The sequence below is a fragment of the Pelodiscus sinensis genome, chromosome 14 (genome assembly GCF_052426305.1).
Source record: "Pelodiscus sinensis isolate ZL-2025 chromosome 14, ASM5242630v1, whole genome shotgun sequence".
NCBI lineage: Eukaryota > Metazoa > Chordata > Testudines > Trionychidae > Pelodiscus > Pelodiscus sinensis.
Genome location: NC_143065.1, coordinates 16,165,374 through 16,190,496, shown reverse-complemented (window position 1 = coordinate 16,190,496; position 25,123 = coordinate 16,165,374). Strand labels below are relative to the sequence as shown.

The following is a 25,123-nucleotide window of genomic DNA, read 5'->3' as shown; positions in this document are numbered from 1 at the left end:
CAGGATAGCTGCCAGCCTGGCCACCACAAAAGCCACATGTGAACCCAGGAGCAGGTTTGCATGAAAATCAAGTTGATCCAGGAGACCCCCGACCCTGAGCTTAGAACGTAAGAACATAAGAATGGCCGTACTGGGTCAGAGCAAAGGTCCATCTAGCCCAGTAGCCTGTCTGCCGACAGCGGCCAACACCAGGTACCCCGGAGGGGATGGACCGAAGACAATGAACAAGCGATTTGTCTCGTGCCATCCATCTCCAGCCTTCCACAAACAGAGGCCAGGGACACCGTTTCTACCCCCTGGCTTAATAGCACTCCATGGACCCAATCTCCATGAATTTATCTAACTTCTCTTTAAACTCTGTTATAGTTCTAGCCTTCACAGCCTCCTGTGGCAAGGAGTTTCACGGGTTGACTATTTGCTTTGAAGAAGAACTTTCGCGTATTAGTTTTAAACCTGCTGTCCATTACTTTCATTTGGTGTCCTCTAGTCCTATTATGGGAACTAATGAAGAACTTTTCCTTATGCACCCTCTCCACACCACTCATGCTTTTATAGACCTCTATCATATCCTCCCTCAGTCTCCTCTTTTCTAAACTGAAAAGTCCCAGTCTTTAGCCTCTTTTCATATGGGACCTGTTCCAAATCCCTAATCATTGTAGTTGCCCTTTTCTGAACCCTTTCCAAGTCCAAAATATCTTTTTTGAGGTGAGGAGACCATATCTGTACACAGTACTGAAGATATGGCTTACCATAGTTTTATACTTCCCCTCCTTCTTCCCCTGGCTTTCCCCTTCCAGCTCCCTCTTCCCAGGTTTCCCCCTCTCCTCTCCCACCCTCTCTCTTCCCCGCTCCCACCTCCTTTTCCGAGTCTTTCCAGAGGATAATCCCCCCCCCCCCCCCCCCCCCAGTTTTGTTAATTAAAGAGAGTTTCTATTTTTGAACACACGTGTCCTTTATTTTTTAAATCAGGAAGAGAGGCTACGGAGGGGTAAGTGGAAGGAGGCGAGGGAGGAATGGGGCACAAGCCCCCAATGGGGTGGCTCTGCGGGCTCCTCGGCGTGGAAGCTCTCCTGCAGGGCCTCCTGGATCCTGACAGCTCCCCGATTGAGCCCCCCGGATGGCAACCTGCAGCAAGCGCAGCCAGGCTGATGGCCGAGTACTGTGATGTGCCGAGTTTGGCCACTCAGGGCACTCCAAAACAGGACTGCTTTGCTGTCCCTCATCGAGGTAGACAAGCAAGCATGGAACCCTGAGAACTGTCTGTCCAGGGTGTGGGTCGGGTCCCTTTAAGCACAGCCCTCGGCTAACTTGAGGCAACAGCTTCACACTCTAAGTCCTAACCTGATGCCCTGCCGGCACTGGTTCCAGCCAGCCTTAACTTCGGTTCAGGGTCCACTCAATGTGGACATGCTATTTCGAATTAGCAAAATGCTAGTTCGAATTAGTTTTTAGGTCTAGCTGCACTAATTCAAATTAGCTTAGTTCGAATTAGCTAATTTGAATTAAGTTAGTTCGAATTAGTGCTGTAGTGTAGGCATACCCTCATTGTGGGGATTCTATAGTTAATCTCAGCATTCTGCATGCACAAATAGCACCAAACGTTCAAAATATGATCTTAAGAAGTAACAGATGGTAACTAAAACAGACTTTGCTGGTCATGTAGTTCAACATCGGTATATCTTGCAAAACATTTTCTCATAACAAATTTCAATAAAACACAAATTTGTGATGTTATTAATAATGTATCCTTGTAATAATGAGAGGAAAGGTAATCCAGTGTTTAAGGTACTGGATATGGATTCAATTTCTGGTTCTGCCATAGACTTTTTTTTATGAACATGCACAAGTCAACTGCACTGTGATTTTCAAAAAACAAAAACAAAAAAAACAAAAAAAAGTGGGCATTTGACTAATGTTAGTTTTGTTTTATTCTTCAAATAACACAAACAATGTTTATTAAGATTTTAACAGCTTAAGCAGTAACAAGTACATTCTCTCTCTCTCCCCTCCTCTCCTCTCCCTCCATTTCAATGTTTGAAAGATTGCTCTGGAGCCATCACAATAGAGCCCAATTCTGGAAACACTGCAAAGCAGAAGGCACAGTTCTACTCCCTCTGAAGTCAATGGGAATACATCTCGAGTTGTTGCATTGGTTTATGCCTGGTAATGTTTTCTTGATTGACAATTTGCACATATTGTCTTGCTGACTGCCCCCCCCCCCATCTTTAGCTTTTCAAAGTCTTTTGATTAACATAGAAATTCTGATTTATGTCCAAACAAAAAAAGTTAATAAATAGGAAAATCAAGCCATTTATGTGATGCAACTCTGCCTCATGCAATATTTTGGGAAATAAACCCACAGGAAACGTACAAATGGTGTGCAACAGTTTTATAATTCAGATCTTGTACGTGTAGTAGCAAGTATTTGGGAAATAAAGGATTTAAAAAACAAGGGATATGTAATTTGGGGATTTTTATTCTGTATTTTTCCCTGAACAAAATCAAGTTGATTGTGTGGTAATTAACAAAAATAAAGCTCCCATGATTTTAGAAGAGGATGTATCTAGGAGAAAAGCATTTAGAAAGAACTGTCTCTTATAAATCATTCTTATATAATTGTATGGCACATTTTCCCTTTGGCAGTTGTGCACTAAAACAGACTTATTCTAGGGTGCCTTTTTTAATTAAACATATGAAATCTATATTCAGTTCCCCCCCCACACACACACAACTCGCAGTCAAACTGTGGAACTCCTTGTAAGAGAATGGTATGAATGCCAAAATGATAACAAGTTTCAAAAAAGATCTAGATAAGTTCATGGAGGAAAAGATCCATCAATGACTATGTGAAGGGGCGAGGCAGCCCCGCACTGAACCTACAGGGCCCAGCCAGGGTTACCTGGCTGCAGAGGCCCCTCCCCCACAGCTCTACTGAGCATGCCCGGGCTGCAGCAGGGCTATAAAAGCCTGGGGAAAGACTCAGTCTAGAGAGACGGCTGCAGGAGAAGGACTGGGGCAGGGAGCGCCCTCTCAGCTGTTGCCGGGGACGCCAGGAGAGGCGGAAAAGGATGCGGAGGCGAGTTGGGGCAACCCCGGGACTACCGACCGAGGGGATGCCAGCACGGAGCTCGCAGCCAGCTGGGCAGGTACAGGGGAAGGCACCCCCAGGGACTGGGTAGGAAGTGGCCCAGGGCACTCTCCCGCCCAGAGAACCTCGGTGCGTTTTGGCCAGACTGCCCCGCTGAGGGAGTGACCCGTTACCCGGGTGGGACCCGGTGGAGTAGGGTGGGCCTGGATCTCCCTACCCGGGGGTGTACCCCGCTATAACCCCTCAACTACATTGTGGACTCAGGCCGGAGGGCCTTGGCCTTGCTTAAAGGGTCAGCTATAAACAGCATCGTAGCGGTGTTGGGGACTCAGGCGAGAGGGGCCTGCCACAGGCTATTAGCCACAATGGGCAGGAATGGTGTCCCTAGCCTGTGTTTGCCAGAAGCTGTAAATGGGCAACAGGAGATGCATCACTTGATGACTGCCTATTGTATTCATTCCCTTTGGGGCACCTGACAATGACCACTGTCAGACAGGATAATGAGCTGCTAGAATGCTAGATGGTCCTTTGATCTGAACCAGTATGGCTGTTTCTAAAGTTCATTTATACTGTTTATTAAATCATTCTTCTCTAAAAATAAAAGATATTCACATATTAATATTGGATTTTTAAGTTCCACAAAATGGCTTTTGAGATTAGGTTTCTAGAAATGCCTTATTTTTTTTGCTTGGGTTCATACTGAAAGGATCGCACAGCTTCTAGTTTATGGATTAAATGCCAAAATATTGTCCATCTTTCTTCCTAACACATCTACCTTTGATGGGCAGAAAGATAGCAGAAGGGTTATTGTAGAGATAATCATATATCCATGAGATACCAAAAGAACCATCACAGCTCAAAGACCACAGAATTAATGAAATATTAATGTTGTGAAACATCCAGGAAGATATATATTCAGAGCATGAAAATATATTATAGGTCAGTTTTTGCTATAGAATATTGTTACAGAAAAATAATGGTGGTAATTTCATACTAAAATAACTTTTATTTTTGAATATGCAATATGTACCCAATAAAATGAACAGACCTTTTAATCCAATAGACTATATGAGATTTAAAATTGGTCAGCAATATTAATCTACATGAAGTTCAAATATTTTGATGGCACAGTTATTCAGAGCTCTGTTAATGCAGGGAGAGTTGAGTTCTTATATAATGTTTTTTAAGTCAACAGTAGAATTGTGAGGTACTGTTACAGCAAAGCTCTGAAGATTTCTATAAAGCTTAGAATCTCTGAAGATTTCTATAAATTTGTTATCCAAGTAAAAATAAATAAAATACTAGTCTACTGCTTGGCATTGCACACTCTCAAAAAATACTGATAAAATAATCCCAATCTCAATTTTTCTATATTTCTGCTAATATGAAACTCTGAAAAGTCATGGAGTCAAAGATAACAACAATAATACTAAATAATATTGCCAAACCACAAAGAATCGTAAGTCTTGTGAATAAAATGGAATCAATCAACATTCACGCATTTAACCCGCAAAGATGCTAGCTCAGAGATCTGGCAACACATACTGAAAGATACTTTTTAAAAGATTTAACTGAGTGTGAAGGACACGTGCCAAAAATGGAGAGGCCATGCTTTGTTAGTCATAAATCAGGCTGTACTGTTGTGACTTGAACAGGCTTGGATACTTAACCACAAGGATGACAGTAGCAAACAATTTATAGATTTGAGCCCAACTGAATAAGGTGATTCAGTGAGTGACTCTGAGCTGGCTACAAAAAGCTGCCCTCACACTTCCTGTGTAGGAATGCATGCAGCTAATCATTATGAGGCTGTAAGTCCTAAATACAGGATGCCAAAATCTTTGATTTAGACTTCAGACTGCTGAACAAAACATCAAAATAACTTCTGGAGATGCTTAGTTTTACTTAAATCATCCCTTTCCAATTCTGCTAGTGAGACACTAGGTTAAAATAACCACATTTATGAGCCTACTGTGAGCTCTGTATAACATGTCAATTTTATGAAAGTGTATGTCTCAACAGCAGCATTATTTCGGAATAACTGACATTATTTCAAAATAACAAAGTGCACATCTACACAGCAAGCCTGTTATTTCAAAATAATTTTGAGATGGAGGACTTCTTACTCCAACTCCTGTAATCCTTGTTTAATAAGGGAAGTCGAAGGAGGAATGTTCTTTCTTCAACTTCCTGCTGTGTAGACAGCACCAAAAACCGCATTTAAGCTATTTTGACTTCAACTATGCAATTGATGTATTTATTATGCATCTTAATTCGACTTTAGTCCTGCAGTGTAGACATACCCTAAGGTTAGGGTATTACTGAACTCCATTTAGCATGGAACCATGATGGAGTAGAAAAAAGGTGGCAATCTTCTCATTTTTTTTCAATCCTGTGAGCTGCCAAGATGCCACTCTTGGCTGTGGTGTAAATTACAGCAGCAGTGGAGCTGCTCTAACTTGCACCTGTTTCTAACAGCAGTAGGAGATATGTCCAGATCTTGGCTCATGATCTGGCCACTTTGCACCAGTCTGGAAGATTTACACTCAGCTAATGTATGCAGTTTGAGAGATTTATAGATTTACCAAGCCTTCTAGCAACATTTTTAGTGTTATGAGCTTTCTGATAAGTAGTACAGGTTGAACCTTTGTTCTGTACTCTCTGTTCTGGCATGATTTTAGTTAGCTTGGAAGTCCACTTATCATGGGTTTCCTGAGGTCCACTTATCCAAGTTTCCTGAGGTCCCACAAACTTGTTTACAGCCACAAGTTCTAGCTTGTGTGTGTTATTTAGCTTCTAATTTAACCCTAAATGTCTTCTAAGAGTCCAAAAAGCAGTGAAAATGTTGGTAACGCTGCTAGACAATGCTGACCTTCTGTGGTCTAGCAATTTCAGTATTCCAGCACCCTTTGGGTCCCAAGGGTGCCAAACTAGAGAGGTTCAACTTGTAGTATCAGTTTTAACAAAGATGCTCCCCCTCTGAATGGTTGCCGTTAGTAGTCTATTCTTTTTGGGTGCATCTACACTAGCCCCCTAGTTCGAACTAGGGAGGCTAATGAGGGTGACTGAAATTGCTAATGAAGCACGGGATTTAAATAAGGGGTTCTCAGAATCCCTCTTCTCTGCTGCGTGTAGACACTGGCAGTTACTTTGGGCCAGTCAGTTTCCAAAATGGCAACCAGCTGGGAATATGCTAATCCAACATGGGATATTTAAATCCCGTGCTTCATTAGCAATTTCAGTCACCCTCATTAGCCTCCCTAGTTTGAACTAGGGGGCTAGTGTCGACGTACCCATAGCTACTAACCTAAGTTCCATTTTCAGTTCTGCCACTCGCTTTCTGACCTCAGGCAAATCACTTAGGGTATGTCTACACTGCCACCCTAGTTCGAGTTAGGGTGGCTAATGTAGTCATTCGAACTTGCAAATGAAGCCCGGGATTAAAATATCATTGCAGGAGGAGTAACGGTAGTTTGAATTAGGAGCTTTAATTTGAACTACCTAGCCCATGCCGCATGTAGCCACGGGCAGGGAGTTCGAACTACCGGGCATTTAAAAATGGCGGCGCCCGGGAACATGCAAATAAAGCCCAGGTTATTTAAATCCCAGGCTTCATTTGCAAGTTTGAATGACTACATTAGCCACCCTAGTTTGAACTAGGGTGGCTAGTGTAGACATAACCTTACTCTCTGTGTGCCTCAAATTCCCTAATCTGTGAAAAGGGGGTAATGATGCATCCCTACTTTCTAAAGGCATTTTGAGATCTTCATATGACAAGAGCTAAGTTGTAATTTCAATTACTCCAAAGTAAATGCAGACTAACTCCACTGACTACAACAGTGGCCACCAACCAGTAGATCAGGAAGAAGAGGAGGGATGTCCCTCCCTCCACCTTGTACCCATCACCACAGAGCAGAGGTTGGAGTAGGGATGGAGAGTTTACTGGATGCTTTTGCAAGCAGTGCAGTGGCAGGGTAGGAGTAAGTGTGCCTTAACCCCCTGCATCACCACCCAGAAGCCACCTATGGTAAGCTGGAACCTGCATTCTGAACCCCGGCCCCAGTCCTGAACTCCTTCTGCACCACAGACCTCTGTTCTAGCCCTGAGTCCCCCTGCACCTAAACTCCCTCCTAGAGCCTGCACCCTGAAACCCCTCCTGCACCTCAGTTCCCTGCCCCAGGCTCAGCTCAAAGCCCCTCCCACACTCCAAATCCAAGACCAGAGCCTGCATGCCCATAAAATTAAAAATGCAAAACAAAATACACAAATACCCCCCCCCCCAACAATGTTGTTGCATTACATAGGATTAACCTTGTAAATTTTAAAGATATACTTACATATTTGCTGTGTGTATATATATATATAGAGACATAGGAATGCCATCTCCACACATGACAAATTATAATATTGAAGATACAGCAAAGGAAATCCATTCATAATCCTGTACAAAAGTCAGCTTGGAAGGATTGGATTTTTACCACTAAATGACAATGAATATCAATTTCACCATATATCCTCAAATCATGGAAAACTACAGTAAAATTCTATTAGTCCGGCATCCAATGCTCCGGGACTCCTGATGGTCCGGCACCATCAGGAACCCGAAAGTGCTTGGGGCAGCCGGACAATTGGAGCTGCTCTGCGCCTGGCTTCCCCGATTCAGCCGCTGCTGAAACTGACCAGCATCGAGGAAGCCGGGGGCAGAGCAGCTGTGGTGCTGCCGGGTTGGTGCCACAGAGCTGCCCCTCGGGGCCGCGGGACCAACCAGGCAGCACCCCAGCTGCTCTGCCCCAGGCGCCCCTATTCAGCCGCTGCTGAAACTGATCAGCAGCTGATTCTGGGAATCCCGGGGCAGACCCCGGGGCAGAGCCGGACTATCGGAAGGGGGGCTATGAGGGGTCAGGTGTGGCATCCCCCCACCCCACTCCAGACCCCTCATAGCCCCCCCTTCTAATAGTCTGGCATATCCGATAATCCGGCACCCCATGGGTCCTAAAGGTGCCAGATTATTGGAAGTTTACTGTATTTTTACTAGCAATAATAAAAATGTACAGATAGATAAGCAACAAAAATGCTGCTTCAGAAACAAATGCTGCTTCAGAACTTACTGCTTGATTTAATGGTATTTACTTTGTATATTTTGACATTAGGTCAACTATTTGCAATTTATAGCTGCAATGCTTTAACTTTTTGAATCTCAATGTCCACTCATTAAAAAATTGTCTAACCCTGTCCCCCCATATTTTCAGAAGTGTGAACATTTAATAAAAATGTTTTTAAAAGCTTAAAAACAAACTATATTATTTGTAATTTATATACATAAAAGGAAAAAAATTCTGCAAATTCTATACGTTTATTTTAATGTAGTCCTGATTCCTTGGTATTGTCTAGTCCCAACTTTAACAAAAAGTACAACACTGGCCTATAATCGTTTTACAGTCTGCTTTCAATATGACTTATTTCTAGGGAAAATTTAAATTATATTTCTGAAAAGATACTCATGTCTAATTTACTTTACTAGAACTACTGTTAAGAGTTGGGCAACACATTGTTTCCTTTGAGGATACTGCTACTTATATGGGATCAGATTATGATCTTGGCTTGACATTTTACTTGACATTTTACTGTACAACTTTTTTGCTTCAGGGGAGTTTTATTTAAAGAGGTTTTTCTGCATACCCAATGGTTTAACACCACAGTAAATTATCCCTTGACTTGATTACTCTCTAGTGAAAGCTATCTGTGGAATGATTGACCACAATTCACTGACATTTTTGCTCTGACATGTCCTTCTGCATTGAAGATTTAGCAAATTAGACATATGAAAAAAACCAAACCAACCAACAATTGGAGGGCAATGATCCCTGAACTAAATGCATGTGCAAAACTAACATACAAATCAGGTATGACACATCCAAACTGCACATGCATTTCCTGATTTATGTACAGTTGTGGCAACTGAACATGCAAATGCAACCGTGACTGCAATTCTATATGCATTGTTTGGAGTTGAAAGTGAACCTATTTTAAAAAGAATGCTCCATAACACAATGTATCTACAAAAAAAACACTTTTAAAAGGCTAAAATCACTGCTTCAGAAAGAGGTAAAGAGAAAATTACACAGGAAAGTAAAACCTGTACAAGTAAATAAAAACAAAACCCACACATGAATTATAAATCATTAGTTTCACTGAATACACTACTATACTTCAGTCTTAGGCATCAGCCAGACTTGAACACCATGTAGCCAGGAAATTTTTCCATGCATGCACCTCTCGACACAAAGTTCACATAATGCAAAGCACATGCTGTTATTCTGCTCTCCTATTCCACATTTGGCAGAGGACAGAGTTATGGCTAATACTACTGTCTACAAATGGAAAAGTACCCATCAAGTGCAAAAGCAAAAAATACCTTGCTTGTAAATTTTTTTTTTTTACAGGAAAGGGAGAAATTTAGAGTTATGGTACAATATCACAATTTTCTTCATACATTAGCTAATTGAGGGTCCACTCTTGCAAAATGTGAAACACCTTCAGAAGTTCATTGAGACTCACTGTAGTCTTTGGAGAGTGAAAGCATTCTATTCAGTTCTGTCTCAGAATGCTTCAGGATTGGGCCCCAAGCATTTAATATTGCCACCAAATACAGTTCAATCTCTGTGCAGAAAAGGCGTTATTTTTTACTTTTTTTAAATTCAAACCTATCCACCCATATCAATGTTAAAGGAGGGGGGAAAAAAAGGAAAGAAGGGAAGATAGCAATGCCAACAGGAGAGGCAAATACTGGCATTTACAGTAAGATACAATGATTAGCACTGCAATCTTGGTTTAAGAATGGCAGTACAGGGATCTCTTTAGCATGGCACTCCTGGGACCTGACTGTTGCAGAACCAGAAAATGTGCTGAACCACAGGACGTCAATATTGTCTAGCAGCATTACCAACACTTCCATTGCTTACTGGGCTCTCAGAAGACATTTGGGGTAAATTAGAACTAAACAACAGCACAGAACACTGACAGCCAGGACTGGTGGCTTTAAAACTTTAGGGGGACCGCAGGAAATTTGGTCACACTTGTGATACATGGACATCTAGCTAGCTAAGGGTATGTCTACACTGCGTCCCTAGTTTGAACTAGGGATGCAAATGGAGACAACTGAAGTAGTTAATGAAGCGGGGATTTAAATATCCCGCGCTCCATTAACATGATCTCGCCGGCGTGCTAGTTCGAATCACAGCTGATTCGAACCAGGAAGTGCGCGCCGGGACGCGTTAGTTCGGACTAAAGCCCTTGAGGAGTAACATTAGTTCGGACTAAGGGCTTTAATCCGAACTAATGTTACTCCTCAAGGGCTTTAGTCCGAACTAACGCATCCCGGCGCGCACTTCCTGGTTCGAATCAGCTGTGATTCGAACTAGCGTGCCGGCGAGATCATGTTAATGGAGCGCGGGATATTTAAATCCCCGCTTCATTAACTACTTCGGTTGTCTTCATTTGCATCCCTAGTTCAAACTAGGGAAGCAGTGTAGACATACCCTAAAATATCTGTTTTGGCATGATTTTTATTTGATATGAGCGAACTTGACTTTGGCTGGTTCCAGGATTTGTAATTGATTGTAGATTAAAAAACAAAATATTTATTCTGTCAATTTGCTGTGGGGAAAACACACAAGACACCACCAGATGAAAAGAGTGATGTACAATAATTCCAGCAGAAAGAATCTAAAATAGAAACTGCCAGAGGAGGCAAGGAAGACACTAATTGGCATCTTTGGGATTTTTTTTTGGAAGACTAAAATAAAGTTTCTATTACAGTTGGACTGCATCTGCCTGTGAATGTCAAATATGTTACACTCGTATTATAAAGAGGCAATCCAGTTTACCATACTCATGGGAGCAATCTTCCATTTAAAGCTGTTTAAGACTATGGCACTACTACAAGTGAGGGGTGAGAGACAGCACATTAATTCAAAAAGATTTCCTTTTGCAGCACATGAATCAACAGGCTCTGTATGGGTGTATCTACACTTGTACCCTAGTTCGAATGAGGGATGCAAATGTAGGCGACCGAAATAGTAAATTAAGTGGGGATTTAAATACATGGGGATTTAAAAAATGGAGTAACCTTAGTTCGAACCAATGGGTTTGATTTGAACTAATGAGGCCTGGAGCACACTTCCTAGTTCAAAACAGCTGAGTTCCAAAACAGCACGTGGGCGAGATTATGCTAATGAAGTGTGGGATATTTAAACCCCACTTCATTTACTATTTTGGTCGCCTACATTTCCATCCCTCGTTCGAACTAGGGTGCAAGTGTAGACGTACCCTATCTGACCTCCAAAACTGGCAAGACTATGGAAGTCTGCATTGCAATTATGCAGGCCAGTTCTGTTGCATCATACAGACCAGGTTTGAGTCTAGAATTATGCAAAATTTTAATTACGAAACCAGAACTCCACACACAGCTTACCTGGACTTAATGTTTGTTTACAAAAAACCTCAGCCTAGTTTTGTTGTAGCTAAGGTTTTCAGATGGTTTCAACAAAAATACTGGTCACACTTGACATTACATCACAATCTACATTATTTCTTATTTAGAAAATACTGGACACTTATATTTTCTCAATTATATTTTCTTAATTTGTTTCCTGAACAGAAAGCTCAAATACTAGACTGTCTGGTTCAAAACCGGACACTTGACAACCCTAGTTGTAGCTTTGCTTGGCCACTTTAAGTTGGGATGTAAATGAGTAATCGAGTATACGATTAACTGATAAGCCTAGGTTTTCTGATTAATTGTACTCCCTCTTTCCTTCCTGCCTCTGTATCAGAGACAACAATGGGGGAGGGACAAGGGAGGCTGCCGCGAAGGAGCCACTGTCTGCAGTGGGCCCAGGCTTTGCAGCAGCAGACCCGGTCTGGGGGGCAGGGGTCTGAGCTCCCCACAGACAGACATTAGTCTGGCAGCAGTCCCACGGGCAGGGGCTGCTGCTGAACCACCCTCTGTTCATAGCCATCACACCAGCCTGCCCCCCCCATAGCAGCCTCTGTCCGTGGGGAGCTCAGACCCACATGGACAGGGGCTGCTGCCACCCCACGAGGTTTTTAAACTGGCTCTCCTCATGGACTGGCTCCTGCCTGCCATCATGTGCTGCTGCCTCTAATAAAGAGGCAGCAGTGCAGGGTGGCAGGAGGCTCCACGGGAGTGGGGCCAGGTTGCTCTAGCTGCTGGCCTCACCACCAGGAACTACAGAATAGTTAACTAACTGATAAGAATTCATGTGGTTACTCAACTATTACCCAATATCTAACAATCCAATATCTAACAATCCTAACTTTAAGCTTTTGTGATGAAGCCATATAGACTTTACAGCTGCTGCTGAAATTTCTTGATGTTTTCATCCATTTTGAAGGAAAATTTTTAAAACAAAGCTGGGAAAACAAATCTATTGAATTGAATCAAAAGAGTAGAAAATAGATCTGATATTTGGCCCTTTGATAAAGAGCCATTCACACAAATAAAGGTTTTATAAGACTTGATTTCTCCTTCTGAAATGTTTCACTAATTTTTTGTAACCTTTACTTCATTCACACACACAAGATAGCAAAGAAAATGAATGCACTCTTACTGCTGTTGGGAGCTGTTTAAAATATATTGTACCCTAACTTGATAAACAGTTATGGTCAAGAAACGTGTGCAACAAACATTGCAACACACTTCTGTCCTGCATTCTTATTTAACATTTCATTTATCATCAGTTTCTTGGATAATTCTTAAAAGTTGCTGAGTGCTTCATGAGAGGTATCTCTGCTGTAATTGAAATCTCACTACTTTACCGAGTCAAGCCCTGTATAGTCTGTATATCTGAATGTAGACCATCTTAAAATTATCACACCTCATAGGTAAGGGCTTAAAACTATTTTACTCAAGGAAATAAGAGAAGTTTCTTGTGGTGCTATTTGGAAATAAGTTTTTTTTAAAAGTCATGCTCCACTAAGCTAGTAAATAAGTATTTTTTTTTTAACAAATCACAGCTATTTAGACTACAACTATTTAAATGTTTCTATGGGGGAAACATTTTGTTAGTCTTTTGTATGGGATGAACAAGGAGTAGTGAGAGGCTACACTGGTTCTTTACACTTCACTCTTAAACAATGATTCAGATTTCCACTGGTTTAATAGCAAAGTACCAGAAAAGGAATTCAGGGTCATCAACTTCCATTGACATATTCTAGGGCTATCATTTCTGTTTCTAAATAAAAATAAAGTTCTACAATAAACAAATGTTACAAGGTACAAAAAATGCATTTGAATGACATACAATTGAAGAAAACATTCACTGATACATGGCAAATACTGTAGCCTCATCAAGAGGTTGAAACAAAGCCCATTCAAGCTAATGAGAACGCCCATTGATTCAGGGGCCTTTAAAACAGGCCACAAACATTGATTTTACTTTAAAGTAAAACCAATGGGGTCATATGATCTTAAATTCTGATCATCCACATACTTTGAGGATGGAGACTCTCCTTCCAGAAAAGAAGGGATGCAGATAAGAATACCCTTCATCTGTACATGGTGATATATTCGTCTCTTTAAGAACATGAACAGGACTGGGTTCTTGTTCTTTACCACAAAATATTAAAATTTAGTTTTGATAAACTTAATAGAATGATGACCATGTCTATGATAAGAATGCCCAATATGTTCCATCCATATATATTTTTATATATATGAATGTATGATAAATGTATTACCACATAAATCTACAGTGATTTATGTAAAAGTGACATTCATTGCAATTAGAATTACTTTATAAAACATTCTTTTTTTTATTTTCTAAAGAGTAATGAATGAGACAGAAGGGGGAGGGATCCATTTAAGATTTGAAAACAAATAGACCCTAGGCATATTTAATAAATTTCATGTTGGCTACGTAGTATAAATTGGCATAATGGTCACAATGGTCAGGAAATGAGTAATATCAGACTTATGTATGTAAACCAATAGAATTTTAAAGCAATGTGTAGGCAGAGATATATGGCATCCATTCTTTGCAAGTAACCAATGCAAGTTTGTAACAAGACACAAAAATGACACTATTAGAAGTACTGATCAGTTTTTAGTAACTACAATGCTCTTCAATAAGGTTTCTCAATTTTCTATTGAGTTTTCAGAAACTATTTTATTTGTTTGCTTTCAAAATGTCAGCCTTTAACTGAAAGCATTCATTAGAACTTTAATCTAAAGAGAGAATTTGGTTGAAATATTGATTGTTTACCTTCTAAAATCTTTAATTTTCAATTTCTAAGACATTTAACCTTTACAATAACACTTTGTTATATAAGTTTCAAAACTCTTGTCATAAAAAATAATATAACTAAAATTCAAAAAGGTAACGCAAAGAAAGCATTAATAGCCAAAATAAAAGATAATGTAATGATAACAGATTCTTTATGATCCCAAGCTGGGAAGGTTTGCAGCTGTTGTGGAGGATAGGGTTGTAATTCAAAATGATCTACACAAACTTGAGAAATGGTCTGAGGTAAACAGGATGAAGTTTAATAAAGACAAATGCAAAATACTGCACTTAGGAAGGAACAATCAGTTTCACACATACAGAATGGAAAGACTGTCTAGGAAGGAGTACTGCAGAAAGCAATCTAGGGGTCATAGTGGACCACAAGCTAAATGAGCCAACAGTGTGATGCTGTTGCAAAAAGAGCAAACATAATTCTGGGATGCATTAACAGGAGTGCTGTGAGCAAAACAGAAGTTATTCTTCCGCTCTACTCTGTGCTGATTAGGCCTCAGTTGAAGTATTGTGTCCAGTTCTGGGCACCCCATTTCAAGAAAGATGTGAAGAAACTAGAGAAAGTTCAGAGAAGAGCAACAAGAATGATAAGAAGTCTAGAGAACATGACCTATGAAGGAAGACAGAAAGAATTGAGATTCCTTAGTTTGGAAAGGAGACGACTGAGAGGGGACATGATAGCGGTCTTCAGGAATCTAAACAGGTGTCACAAGGAGGGAGAAAAATTGCCTCTGAGGATAGGACAAGAAGCAATGGGCTTAAATTGTAGCAAGGGAGGCTTAGGTTGGACCTTAAGAAAAACTTCCTGTCAGGGTGGCTAAACACTAGAATAAGTTGCCTAAGCAGGTTGAGGAATCTCAATCTCTGGAGAGATTTTTAAGAGCAGATTAGATAGACATCTACCAGGGATGGTCTAGACCCGTGGTCCCCAACGCGGTGCCCGCGGGCGCCATGGCACCCGCCGGGGCATTCGTGGGTGCCTGCCGACAACCTGGGCCGGCCCCGCCCCCGGCACACGGGAGGCACCGGCCCCAGGTGCGCAACACGCACCGGCACTGGGTGCGCGGCACTTGGGCAGCCCCAGCCCCGGGGCACATGCGGGTGCTCAGGCGCGCGGTGCTCCAGCAGCGCCAGTGCCGGCCCCAGGTGCGTGGCTCGGGCAGCAGCGCCGGGCCTGGGCCCACGGCACAAGGCGCTCGGGCGGCCCCAGACCCGGCCCTTGGGCACGCGCCGGGTGCAAGGGCATCCCAGTCCCCTAGCGTGCCCCCGGACGAGCAGCCCCACCTCCCGGGCGCCCGGGAGCCTCTGAAGGTTGGGGACCACTGGTCTAGACTGTGCTTGGTCCTGCTCTGAGGGCAGGGACTCAATGACCTCTCAAGGTCCCTTCCAGTTCTAGTGTTCTATGATTCTTGGAAAGTAGCAAAATGTTCATAGTTGGGATCAAAACTGGTATTCTAATGAAGTCCTTTCACAATTTTTTTATTAAAAATGTCTCCTCATTCTGAAGAGAGCAGAACAAGCTTCTGATATTTAGAACATATTTGTTAATCAATACTATGAACTGCATGTGGCTATTGGAAGTTGAATAACTGATTCTATTCAATCCTCTAATAAAGATTTGCAGTAGTTACTGCTACTGCTTGCTGGCCTTATATCCTCTTAAAAAGAAATAGGGGCTGAGAAACAGAATCAAAATGGATATCCTTTGAAGTAAAACAGCCCAATCTTATATTCCTTGCACACAAACTTTCCACTGAAATAGTCAGAAGTTTTGATTGTTATAATCTCAGGTTTTGCACCAACTAAATCTTAAAATCAAAACAAGCTTCAGAATGAATCCTTGGAAAATAAAAACATATTGGAAGTCATAAGTGAAGGGGTTTTGCCCACTATTTCAGAAATATATTTTTGCCAAGCCAGCTAATTTTTTTGGATGCAGGAGTTACAGGTTTTCTCCCATTCTCCTAGGATATAGAATGTTTAATTTCCTATCCTAAACTACTGAGTAATGTTACAGTATTCCTCACCACAGGTGGCTGAAATAATTACCTGCCATGCCTTGGCATCAAAGATGCTATATAAACTTAAGCTATTGCTATTCAGCAAGAGACTTCTTTGTAATTAATGCCAACACAGTTCAGTACAGCCAAAAATCTAGCTGCAGAACCCTTAGTTTTTTCATAATTAATCCAACTCAGAACTTGTTTAGTTGTGGTGCATCTCCCTATTCATAATGGACCTTCAAAAGATCCAGCTGTTTCAAAGTTCTTAGCGAAGAAGAATCTTTGCTTTAACAATCACATATGCTGCAAATACATGTTAATTTGCCCAAAAGCAGCATTATTTTGGAATAGCAACGCGAGCATCTACACCGCAATTCCATCATTTCAAAATAAATTTGAAATAATGAACAGCTTATTCCAATTTCTGTAAGCCTCATTCCATGGGGAATAACGCTTCTTCCAAATTTGCTATTTCAAAATAGCTATAGTGTGGATGCTCCACAGCTGCTATTTCAAAATAGCTCCTCCCAGGGCCATACTACATAATTACTCCCTAGTGCTTCCTGTGGCTCTAAATTGACGTAATGCGTCCTAGGGGAGCCTGCCTCAGACTAATTTTGAGGCTTCCATGTAGTGTAGATGCCTATTTTGGAATAAGCTATTTTGGAGTATTTCTTCTGTTCAGTGTAGATGTACCCTAAGACATGGAAGCTAGACAATGATGGGTTTAGAGATGTAACCTGAAGAACACTGCAAGTACCATCTATTGTGTAGTGATAGAAATGTAGCCATGTTAGTCTGGTGTAGCTGAAACAAAATACAGGACTATGTAGCACTTTAAAGACTAACAAGATGGTTTATTAGATGATGCTCGCGGGTCGTGTAACTAGTGCTACATAGTCCTGTATTTTGTTTCATCTATTGTGACATCATTACCATATGACTACATTCCAAAAGCATTTTGGATCTCATGATACATGGAGATACAATAAATAAATATAAAATGGAGAATAGAAAGGGACAATGCTAAGCAATTCTGACTGCCACCAAAATAGATTAGTGTAACAGGCATGTGAAACTCATGGTGACAAAGTTGGGTGGCAAAATATGACAAAGACAATACTGTCCTCAAATACACTTTGTGGGACAAAGCACATGTTTAAAGTTAAGTTCTTTGCTTCATCAGCACCGTGTCCAGCAATTTGAAGGATAGAATCTTAGATCAGATAGAATAAATCCTTCTTCAGTATGACTAATTCAGGCTATGGCATTTTTGGTGCAGGAACAGTGTTATCTTCTGTGTTGCTGTGTGCACAATGACAGAGCTATAAAAATAGCAGTGGTAGTCTGAGGAAATGTGATTAATTGTTTCATTCTGCTTGAGCGGGTTGCTTAGAACACTCAAATCTGTGGCAGCAATTCCACGTGACTTTGGATCCTCACAAGAACAATACTGAGTTAACTACATGTAATTTTCTTAACAATCATAAAATATATATGCTTGTTCTGGAGTTGTGTTCCCACACTTGTAACAAAGTCAAAAATTACGTAGTGGTTGTGAACAACAAACAAAATCTAATATTGTTTCTGAGAAACCATTGTGGAATTCACACCTTTATTGTTTACCTGAAATGTATGGGGCTATATTCACCTCAAAGGAATAACTTTCTAAGGAAGAAAGCCCATTGTTTTTCTGACTTTGGCTGATCCTTTACATATCTTTAAAATCAAATAAAAGACAGTATAATACTATATCTCTAGCTCAGTATGTGCATATAGCTCCCAGATTAATGTTTACAGTAGAGGTTGTTGGAAATTTTTTCCAATGGAATGGTCCAACTATTTATCAAATTAAAACGAGATCAGAAAAATGGTCGAAAAATAAAATCAATTTGGGGGATTTTCCATTATTGTAGGAAAAAAATCAGCCAGGTAACTCCCATGAAAATCTTAGGGTCTTTCCCAGTTTCATCAAGATTATCAGCCATAGTTTACAGCAAAAGAGCCTGCGTCGTTTTCTGGTGTGGTTCTACTCCCTTACTTTTCCTCAAACCCTGTGGTTATATTCGGTGTACACACATTGTGCTGAATGTTAACATTCGGTGGGTAGCCCGATGAGGGGAGAAAAGAGTGCAAGAGGCACCGCTCCCACACACCAGGAAGAAGAACAGCAGAAATAAGGTTTTAATTCCCCTTGTGCCATCACACTCAATCCCGCCTGCTGCAAAGTGGGCAGCGAGGCTCACCTTGCTGGGGCACTCAGTGCTAAGGGGGGGGGGCGCGTGTATTTGACTGAAGGAACCCGCTGTCGGTTCCCCGCCAGCTCTCCCTACCCCGGCGCGTTCTGGTGAACCCTGCCCGCGCTCCCCGCTGCCTGTCCGTGCCCGGCTTAGCGCTGGCACCTGGCAAACCAGAGCCGCTTTCGGGGCACCCAGCCACCCACCGGCTGCTGGGCGAAGGGCGCGAAGAGCGGCTGGCTCAGGGGGACGGTAACTGCTGCCCCAGGGACAAGAAACAGGCCCCGGAGCAACTTGCTGTACGCGGGAGTTGGACAGAAGCGGCTCCCGGGACCGGGCCGGGACAGCGGAGGGGCCCCGCGGCTGGAGCCGGCGCCCCCCGGAGCGAGCCCCGAGAGCCCCCTCAGCACACACTGACAGGACGGGCACGGCAAGAGCGGGGCTGCATCCCCACAGGTCCCCGGCACGGGGTACGCAGCGTGGAACAGCCGCCGCCACGCTTCCCCCAGTGCCCCACAGCGGGCACGGAGTCGGGTTCCCTCTCCCCACCGCCGCTCCAGCCCTGAGGGGGGATGCTCGGTCCCATCCCCCGCCAGCCCGGCTCGGTCACTCACCATCTCGCTGCCGCGGCGACTGCTCTGTCTGCCGCTGCTGCTCCGCACAGGCTGCCTGCCGGTGGATCCGGGGACCGGGCTCGTTTCCGCCCCCTGGCTCAGCGGCCAAAGTCCGTCAACCGCGGAGTGAGGGACCCGAGTTCAGCAGCGCTGAGGGGAGGCCAGCGCGGACCCCATGCGGGCGGGCGAGTGTCAGCAGCCGGGCAGGCGAGAGGCTCCTCTCATGCTCTGACGGGGGACTCTGCGCTTGCTGCCGCCGCTCCGCCTGTGCAGCCAATGTCCCGGACTCCAGCGCCAGCCGCTCTGTCCATAAATGGAAAATTCAGCTCGGACCTGGCCAATCACGGTTTGTTTTCATAGCGTCATTCCTGAGGGAGATCCTAGCAGCTGGCTGCGTGGAGCTGAAGCTGCTGCTGGAGCAGCCACAAAGGCCTCTGGGTTGTGTAGTCTTTGTCTGCCCCCTGCAACTTTTTGAATTTGTTTTTTTTGTGCCTGGGCGTGCTCCCTTGGCGATGTCCCAGCCCTCTCTTCCAGAACCAGCCACAGTCAGAGCACTTGCTCTATAGCAGCCATGACCAACAGCTTGAACGCTGTTAGTCAGGCCTGGTCTGCGCTAGGGAGGCTTTGTCAGGGTAGCTATGCCAGCAGAGCTCCTTAGTGTAGATGCAGGATCTGCTGACAGCTGTTCTTCCACTGGCATTGGCTGCATTACCTCCCTCAAGCATTTGTTTTTTGCACTGCACTGGGGTATTGTTTGCATAATTATCTGGGCTGCTAGGGTGTATAATTTTTTCACATCCATGCTTATGTAGCTATGCTGACAAAACTTTGCAGTGTAGGCTTTGCCACACAAAAGGTCATTCTTTCTTCCTGTATGAGAATTGTGATGGCAATATAAAGCACTTTTACTGTGCTAGGGGAGAGGACACAGCATCATTATATCAATATCCGCCTTGGGTGCTGGTTATTCTTTAAGGTGCCACAGGACTCGTTTTTTTTTTTTGTTTTTTTTTTGCTGAAAGAGACTAACAAAGTTACCTCTCTTAAAGCTTTTCTAAGTATTTGTAAGCAGGAACTGAATGAATGCTTTCATTATAGGTAGCTGGAGTGGGAGATAAATTCTGGGTGTGTCTATGTAAATACAGCTTGCTCCTGCTTTGCTTAGATGTGTTAGATATTTAGCTGATGGAGTAATTGTAATAAACTTGGCTGGTGTTGGGTCACAATTGTGTTAATAATGATTGCAATGTATATTATTATTGTATGAGCTAGATAGATTTATGGAGGTTATGTCCATCATTGGCTATTAGCCAGGATGGGTAGGAATGGTGTCCCTAGCCTCTGTTTCTCTGAAGGTGGGTGACAGGAAAAGTCTATGCTTAACCTGGTGCAAAGAAGAGAAACACTTTCAGTTTAAAGAATGAGATTCTGGGTGTGCCCAGGTAAATACAATTCGCTTCTGTTTGCTTAGATCTGCTAGATATTCAATTGAATCCTGTCCAACTTTTTTATAAATGATCTAGAGAAAGGGGTAAACAGTGAGGTGGCATAATTTGCAGATGATACTAAACTGCTCAAGATAGGTAAGACCGAAGCAGACAATGAAGAGCTTCAAAAAGATCTCACCAAACTAAGTGATTGGGCAACAAAATGGCAAATGAAATTTAATGGTGATAAATGTAAAGTAATGCACATTGGGAAAAAATAATCCCAACTACATACAATAGGATGGGGACTAATTTAGCTACAACTACTCAGATCTTGGAATTATTATGGATCCAGGCAGTCCCCGACTTACGCGGATCGGCAAAGCTGCTGGACTCCCCCAGCAGACCAGGGACACCCGAGCAAAGCCACCGCCTGGGCTTTGCTCTCCGTCTCCCTGGTCTGCAGGGAGACGGGGAGCAAAGCCTTGGAGCACGCCCGCAGCGGGACAGTCCAGGCGTGCTTGGGCTGTCCCGCTGCGGGCGTGCTCCGTGGCTTTGCTCCCCATCTCCCTGGTCTGACCAGCAGACTAGGGAGATGGGGAGCAAAGCCTTGGAGCATGCCAGCAATGGGACAGCCACGGCGTGCCTGGACTGTCCTGCTGCCCGCGTGCTCTGCGGCTTTGCTCTGCGTCTCCCAGGTCAGCAGACCAGGGAGACGGAGCAAAGCCGTGGAGGACTTGGGCGGTCCCACCACCCCCGTCTCCCTGGTCTGCTGGGGGGGGGAGGGTACAGCTAGTGCCCCCCCCCGCAGACCAGGCTTTTCTTGCCTACCCCTGGGGTAGAGCAGCTGGGGGCTGCTGGGTTGGTCCCGCAGCGCCGCTCCGGACCAACCCAGCAGCACCCCAGCAGCTCTGCCCCAGGCGTCCTGATTCAGCCGCTGCTGGTCAGTTTCAGCAGCGGCTGAATCAGGACGCCTGTGGCAGAGCAGCTGGGGTGCTGCTGGGTTGCTCCAGTAGTGCTGTGGAGCCGCGCTACTGGAACAACCCAGCAGCACCCCAGCTGCTCTGCCCCAGGCGTCCCCAAATCAGCCGCTGCTGAAACTGACCAGCGGCTGACTACAGGAAGCCCGAGGCAGAGTTGCTCTGCCCCAGGCTTCATGGAATCAGCCGCTGATCAGTTTCAGCAGCAGCTGACTTGGGGACGCCTGGGTTTCTTAAGTTGAATCTGTATGTAAGTCAGAACTGGCGTCCAGATTCAGTCGTGGTTGAAACTGATCAGTTTCAGCAGCGGCTGACGCCAGTTCCGACTTACATACAGATTCAACTTAAGGACAAACCTACAGTCCCTATCTTTTACGTAACCCAGGGACTGCCTGTAGTTCTCTGAAAACTTCCGCTCAATGTTCAGTGGCAGTCAAAAAGCATATAGAATGTTAGGATTCATTAAAAAAGGGATAGAGAATAAGACTGAGAATGTCTTATTGCCTCTATATAAAACCATGGTACGCCCACATCTTGAATACTGTGATGTGGTCACCACATCTCAAAAAAGATATTTTGGCATTGGAAAAGGTTCAGGAAAAGACAACAAAAATGATTAGGGGTTTGGAATGGGTCCCATATGAAGAGAGGTAAAAAAGACTTGGTCTTTTCATCTTAGTAAAGAGGAGACTAAGGGGATATGATAGAGGTCTATAAAATCATTACTGGTGTGGAAAAAGTGAATAAGGAAAAGTTATTTACTTATTTCCACAATATAAGAACTAGGGGGTTACCAAATGAAATTAACAGGCAGCAGGTTTAAACAAAAGGAAATTTTTCTTCACTCAGAGCACAGTCAACCTCCTTGCTAGAGGATGTGGTGAAGACTAGGTCTTTAGCAGGGTTCAAAATAGATCTAGATACATGCAGGTTAGGTCCATCAGTGGCTATTAGCCAGGATGGGTAGGAATGGTGTCCCTAGCCTCTGTTTCTCTGGAGGTGGGTGACAGGAAAAGAATCACTTGAGGATTATCTGTTGTGTTCCTTACCTCTGGGGCATCTGGTATTGGCCACTGTCAGCAGATAGGACACTGGGCTAGATAGACCTTTGATCTGACCCATTATGGCCGTTCCTATGTTCTTATGATACAGTGCTGTGAGTGGGGTGTTGAAGTGGAGGGCACACTATGTGATTTGGGATGTTGGACTAAAAATCTTGAAGCAAAGGACTCTGCCCAGTGGACTCCGGGGATGGTGTCTTCCTTACGAGTTTTTCTTTGTTTATGTGTTGATTTTTTAGGCTATTGCTAGGTTACTGTTATTAAACAGACTGTTTCTATCTCAGATTTTGTGCTTGCAAGAGGGGAAGAAATGCTTCTAAAGGTGCCCAGTGGGTAGGTTGGAATTTTCCCAGTTTACTGAGTGGGGGCTCAAGCCAGCTGGCTACATTATTGAAAGAACCCCCTAGATATGGATCCTGACCCTTGTTGCTGACAACTGCTACTGGAAGAATGGTTACGTATTTAAGCTCTAAGAAGACACAGTCTTCGTCCCCAAAAGTTTAAGATTTCTTGAAAATACTTCTGAATTTGCTTTACACTTTTAGTAATTACATTGGCTTCAGTGAGATTCCAACCAGGGAAAAAAGGCGCCATAGACTATATTATAGGAAACAAAAATAAATAATAATCTTACAGTTATATAGATATATAATCAAATGATTGTGTTCTCTCAAAATAATTAAAAAACATTGCCCATAGCTATTATTTATTTGTTAACCACTCCACATATTTTTTTACATTTTTTTCCAGTTAATCATTGTCCTTAACAGTCAGGCTTCATCTTCGCAGTGAGTTCTTCTGGCAGAAAATATGCTAATGAGGGACTCATTAGCATAAATTACAATCTCATTAGCATCTTTTCTGCTGTTTCTTTTTTGCACAAAAAGAAGCAGTGTGGACCTTTTTTTTTTTTTTTTTCTCAAAACCCCTGTTTTGCACAAGATCCTTATCTTTTTATTCATCCTGCCTTCCTGAATCTTTGGTAGTCTGGGTAAAATAAAACTGAAGTGTGAACTATTTCTGGGATGTGTCCTGGTTCTGCACTCAGACTTGTGTGGGTAGATAAAACTTCATGGAGCTCCCTAGAGGTAAATGGGCCTGCCTTCATGGACTTGAGAGCAGAATTGGGGTGCTGATTTGCAATGTGGCTCTAAACCATTCCTGCTTTGATCTCAGACTGTATCTGAAGAACGAGACCTGGTTTGATTTGCAAAAATAAAACCTGACCGATGAAGTATTGCAATATCCAGACCACCCTGGTTTATTCATTATAGAAAAGGAACAAAAACTATTTAATGGCCTTCCTTTTAGTCCCACAAACTTTAGTGGTTTGCATAAAATAGAACAGCTCCCTTGGATCTGAGCCATGCTTGGTTTTGGTTTTGAAAAATCAAAACATTGCTTCCTCAGCTCAATTCTGCTTACATTACTGAACAAGTAAAATGTCGTTTGCACTGGAGGCCTGGGCATTATTTGATAGTTATTTTGGGGGAAAACAGTTTTAATTGAAAAAAGTTGGATAGTAACTACAAGCACAAACTATTATTAATACAAATATATCTGACGGTGCTAAGTGTGAGCTGGAGTTTGTAAGAGCTGAGATTTATGCTTAATTCTCCAGCAGAAGGTGAATAGCTGCAGTTTTACTGGAACTGGAAAAATAGTTTATTCAGTGTTTATCTTGAACTTGGAGAAAGTAATGTAAACCTTGTAAAACAGATAAAAAGCTTAAAGAAAAGAAACAGAAATCAATCCAGAAAGAGAACCTGCTATGGATATATTATGCTTATGAATGTAAGCAATAAATATATATCTGTCATTTATTTAGGTTTTATATTTACATATTTCTGTGTCTACTTTGTACTTTGTGTTAATATTAAAGTTTATTTCTTTAAAACAATCTTAATATAAATTACATAAGAGAAACCGGGTCGGGAAAGAATAATAAGGAAAACCCTGGACATTAAATTTGAGGGACTACTCAGGCCTGTTCTGCTCAATTCTGTTTTATCTGTACTTGTTGGATGCATCTACACTGGAGTGGGCAAGATACAGCTTGCATGTCCTTATTTATATGTCTCCACATTAAATTAAACATCCCTTTTCAGTCTCGCCTATATGGAAGTTTCTCCATGCCTTTGACCACCATAAACGAACAGCTCAAGACTGCTGGTCAATTCAGTTTCATAATGACATTGAAAATATTTGAGTCATCAACACTGATGGTGTTTGGGCTATCTAGAGTAAGGGAGGTTGTGACGGGGCATGCATATCCCACACAGTGAAATAGTTCTGTTATTTTTAATATTACCCACAAATTCAAGTGAATAGGTAGTGTGCATCTTGCCTGTTATTTCATTAAATTGGGTATTTTAGGCTGAGTAAAAAACAGCTT

General features: G+C 42.7%; 1 protein-coding gene across 1 annotated transcript in view; it reads right to left on the bottom strand.

Moving 5' to 3' along the window:
• The window catches only part of MYO1E (myosin IE), a 181,331-nt gene extending 161,721 nt beyond the window's left edge, over window positions 1-19,610 (bottom strand). Inside the window, exon 1 of the mRNA XM_075897339.2 lies at window positions 19,261-19,610. Within this exon, the coding sequence (XP_075753454.1) occupies window positions 19,261-19,263 (3 nt within the window). The 5' untranslated portion in view covers window positions 19,264-19,610. The remainder of the gene's footprint in view (window positions 1-19,260) is intronic.
• Between the last annotated feature and the right edge of the window lie 5,513 nt (window positions 19,611-25,123).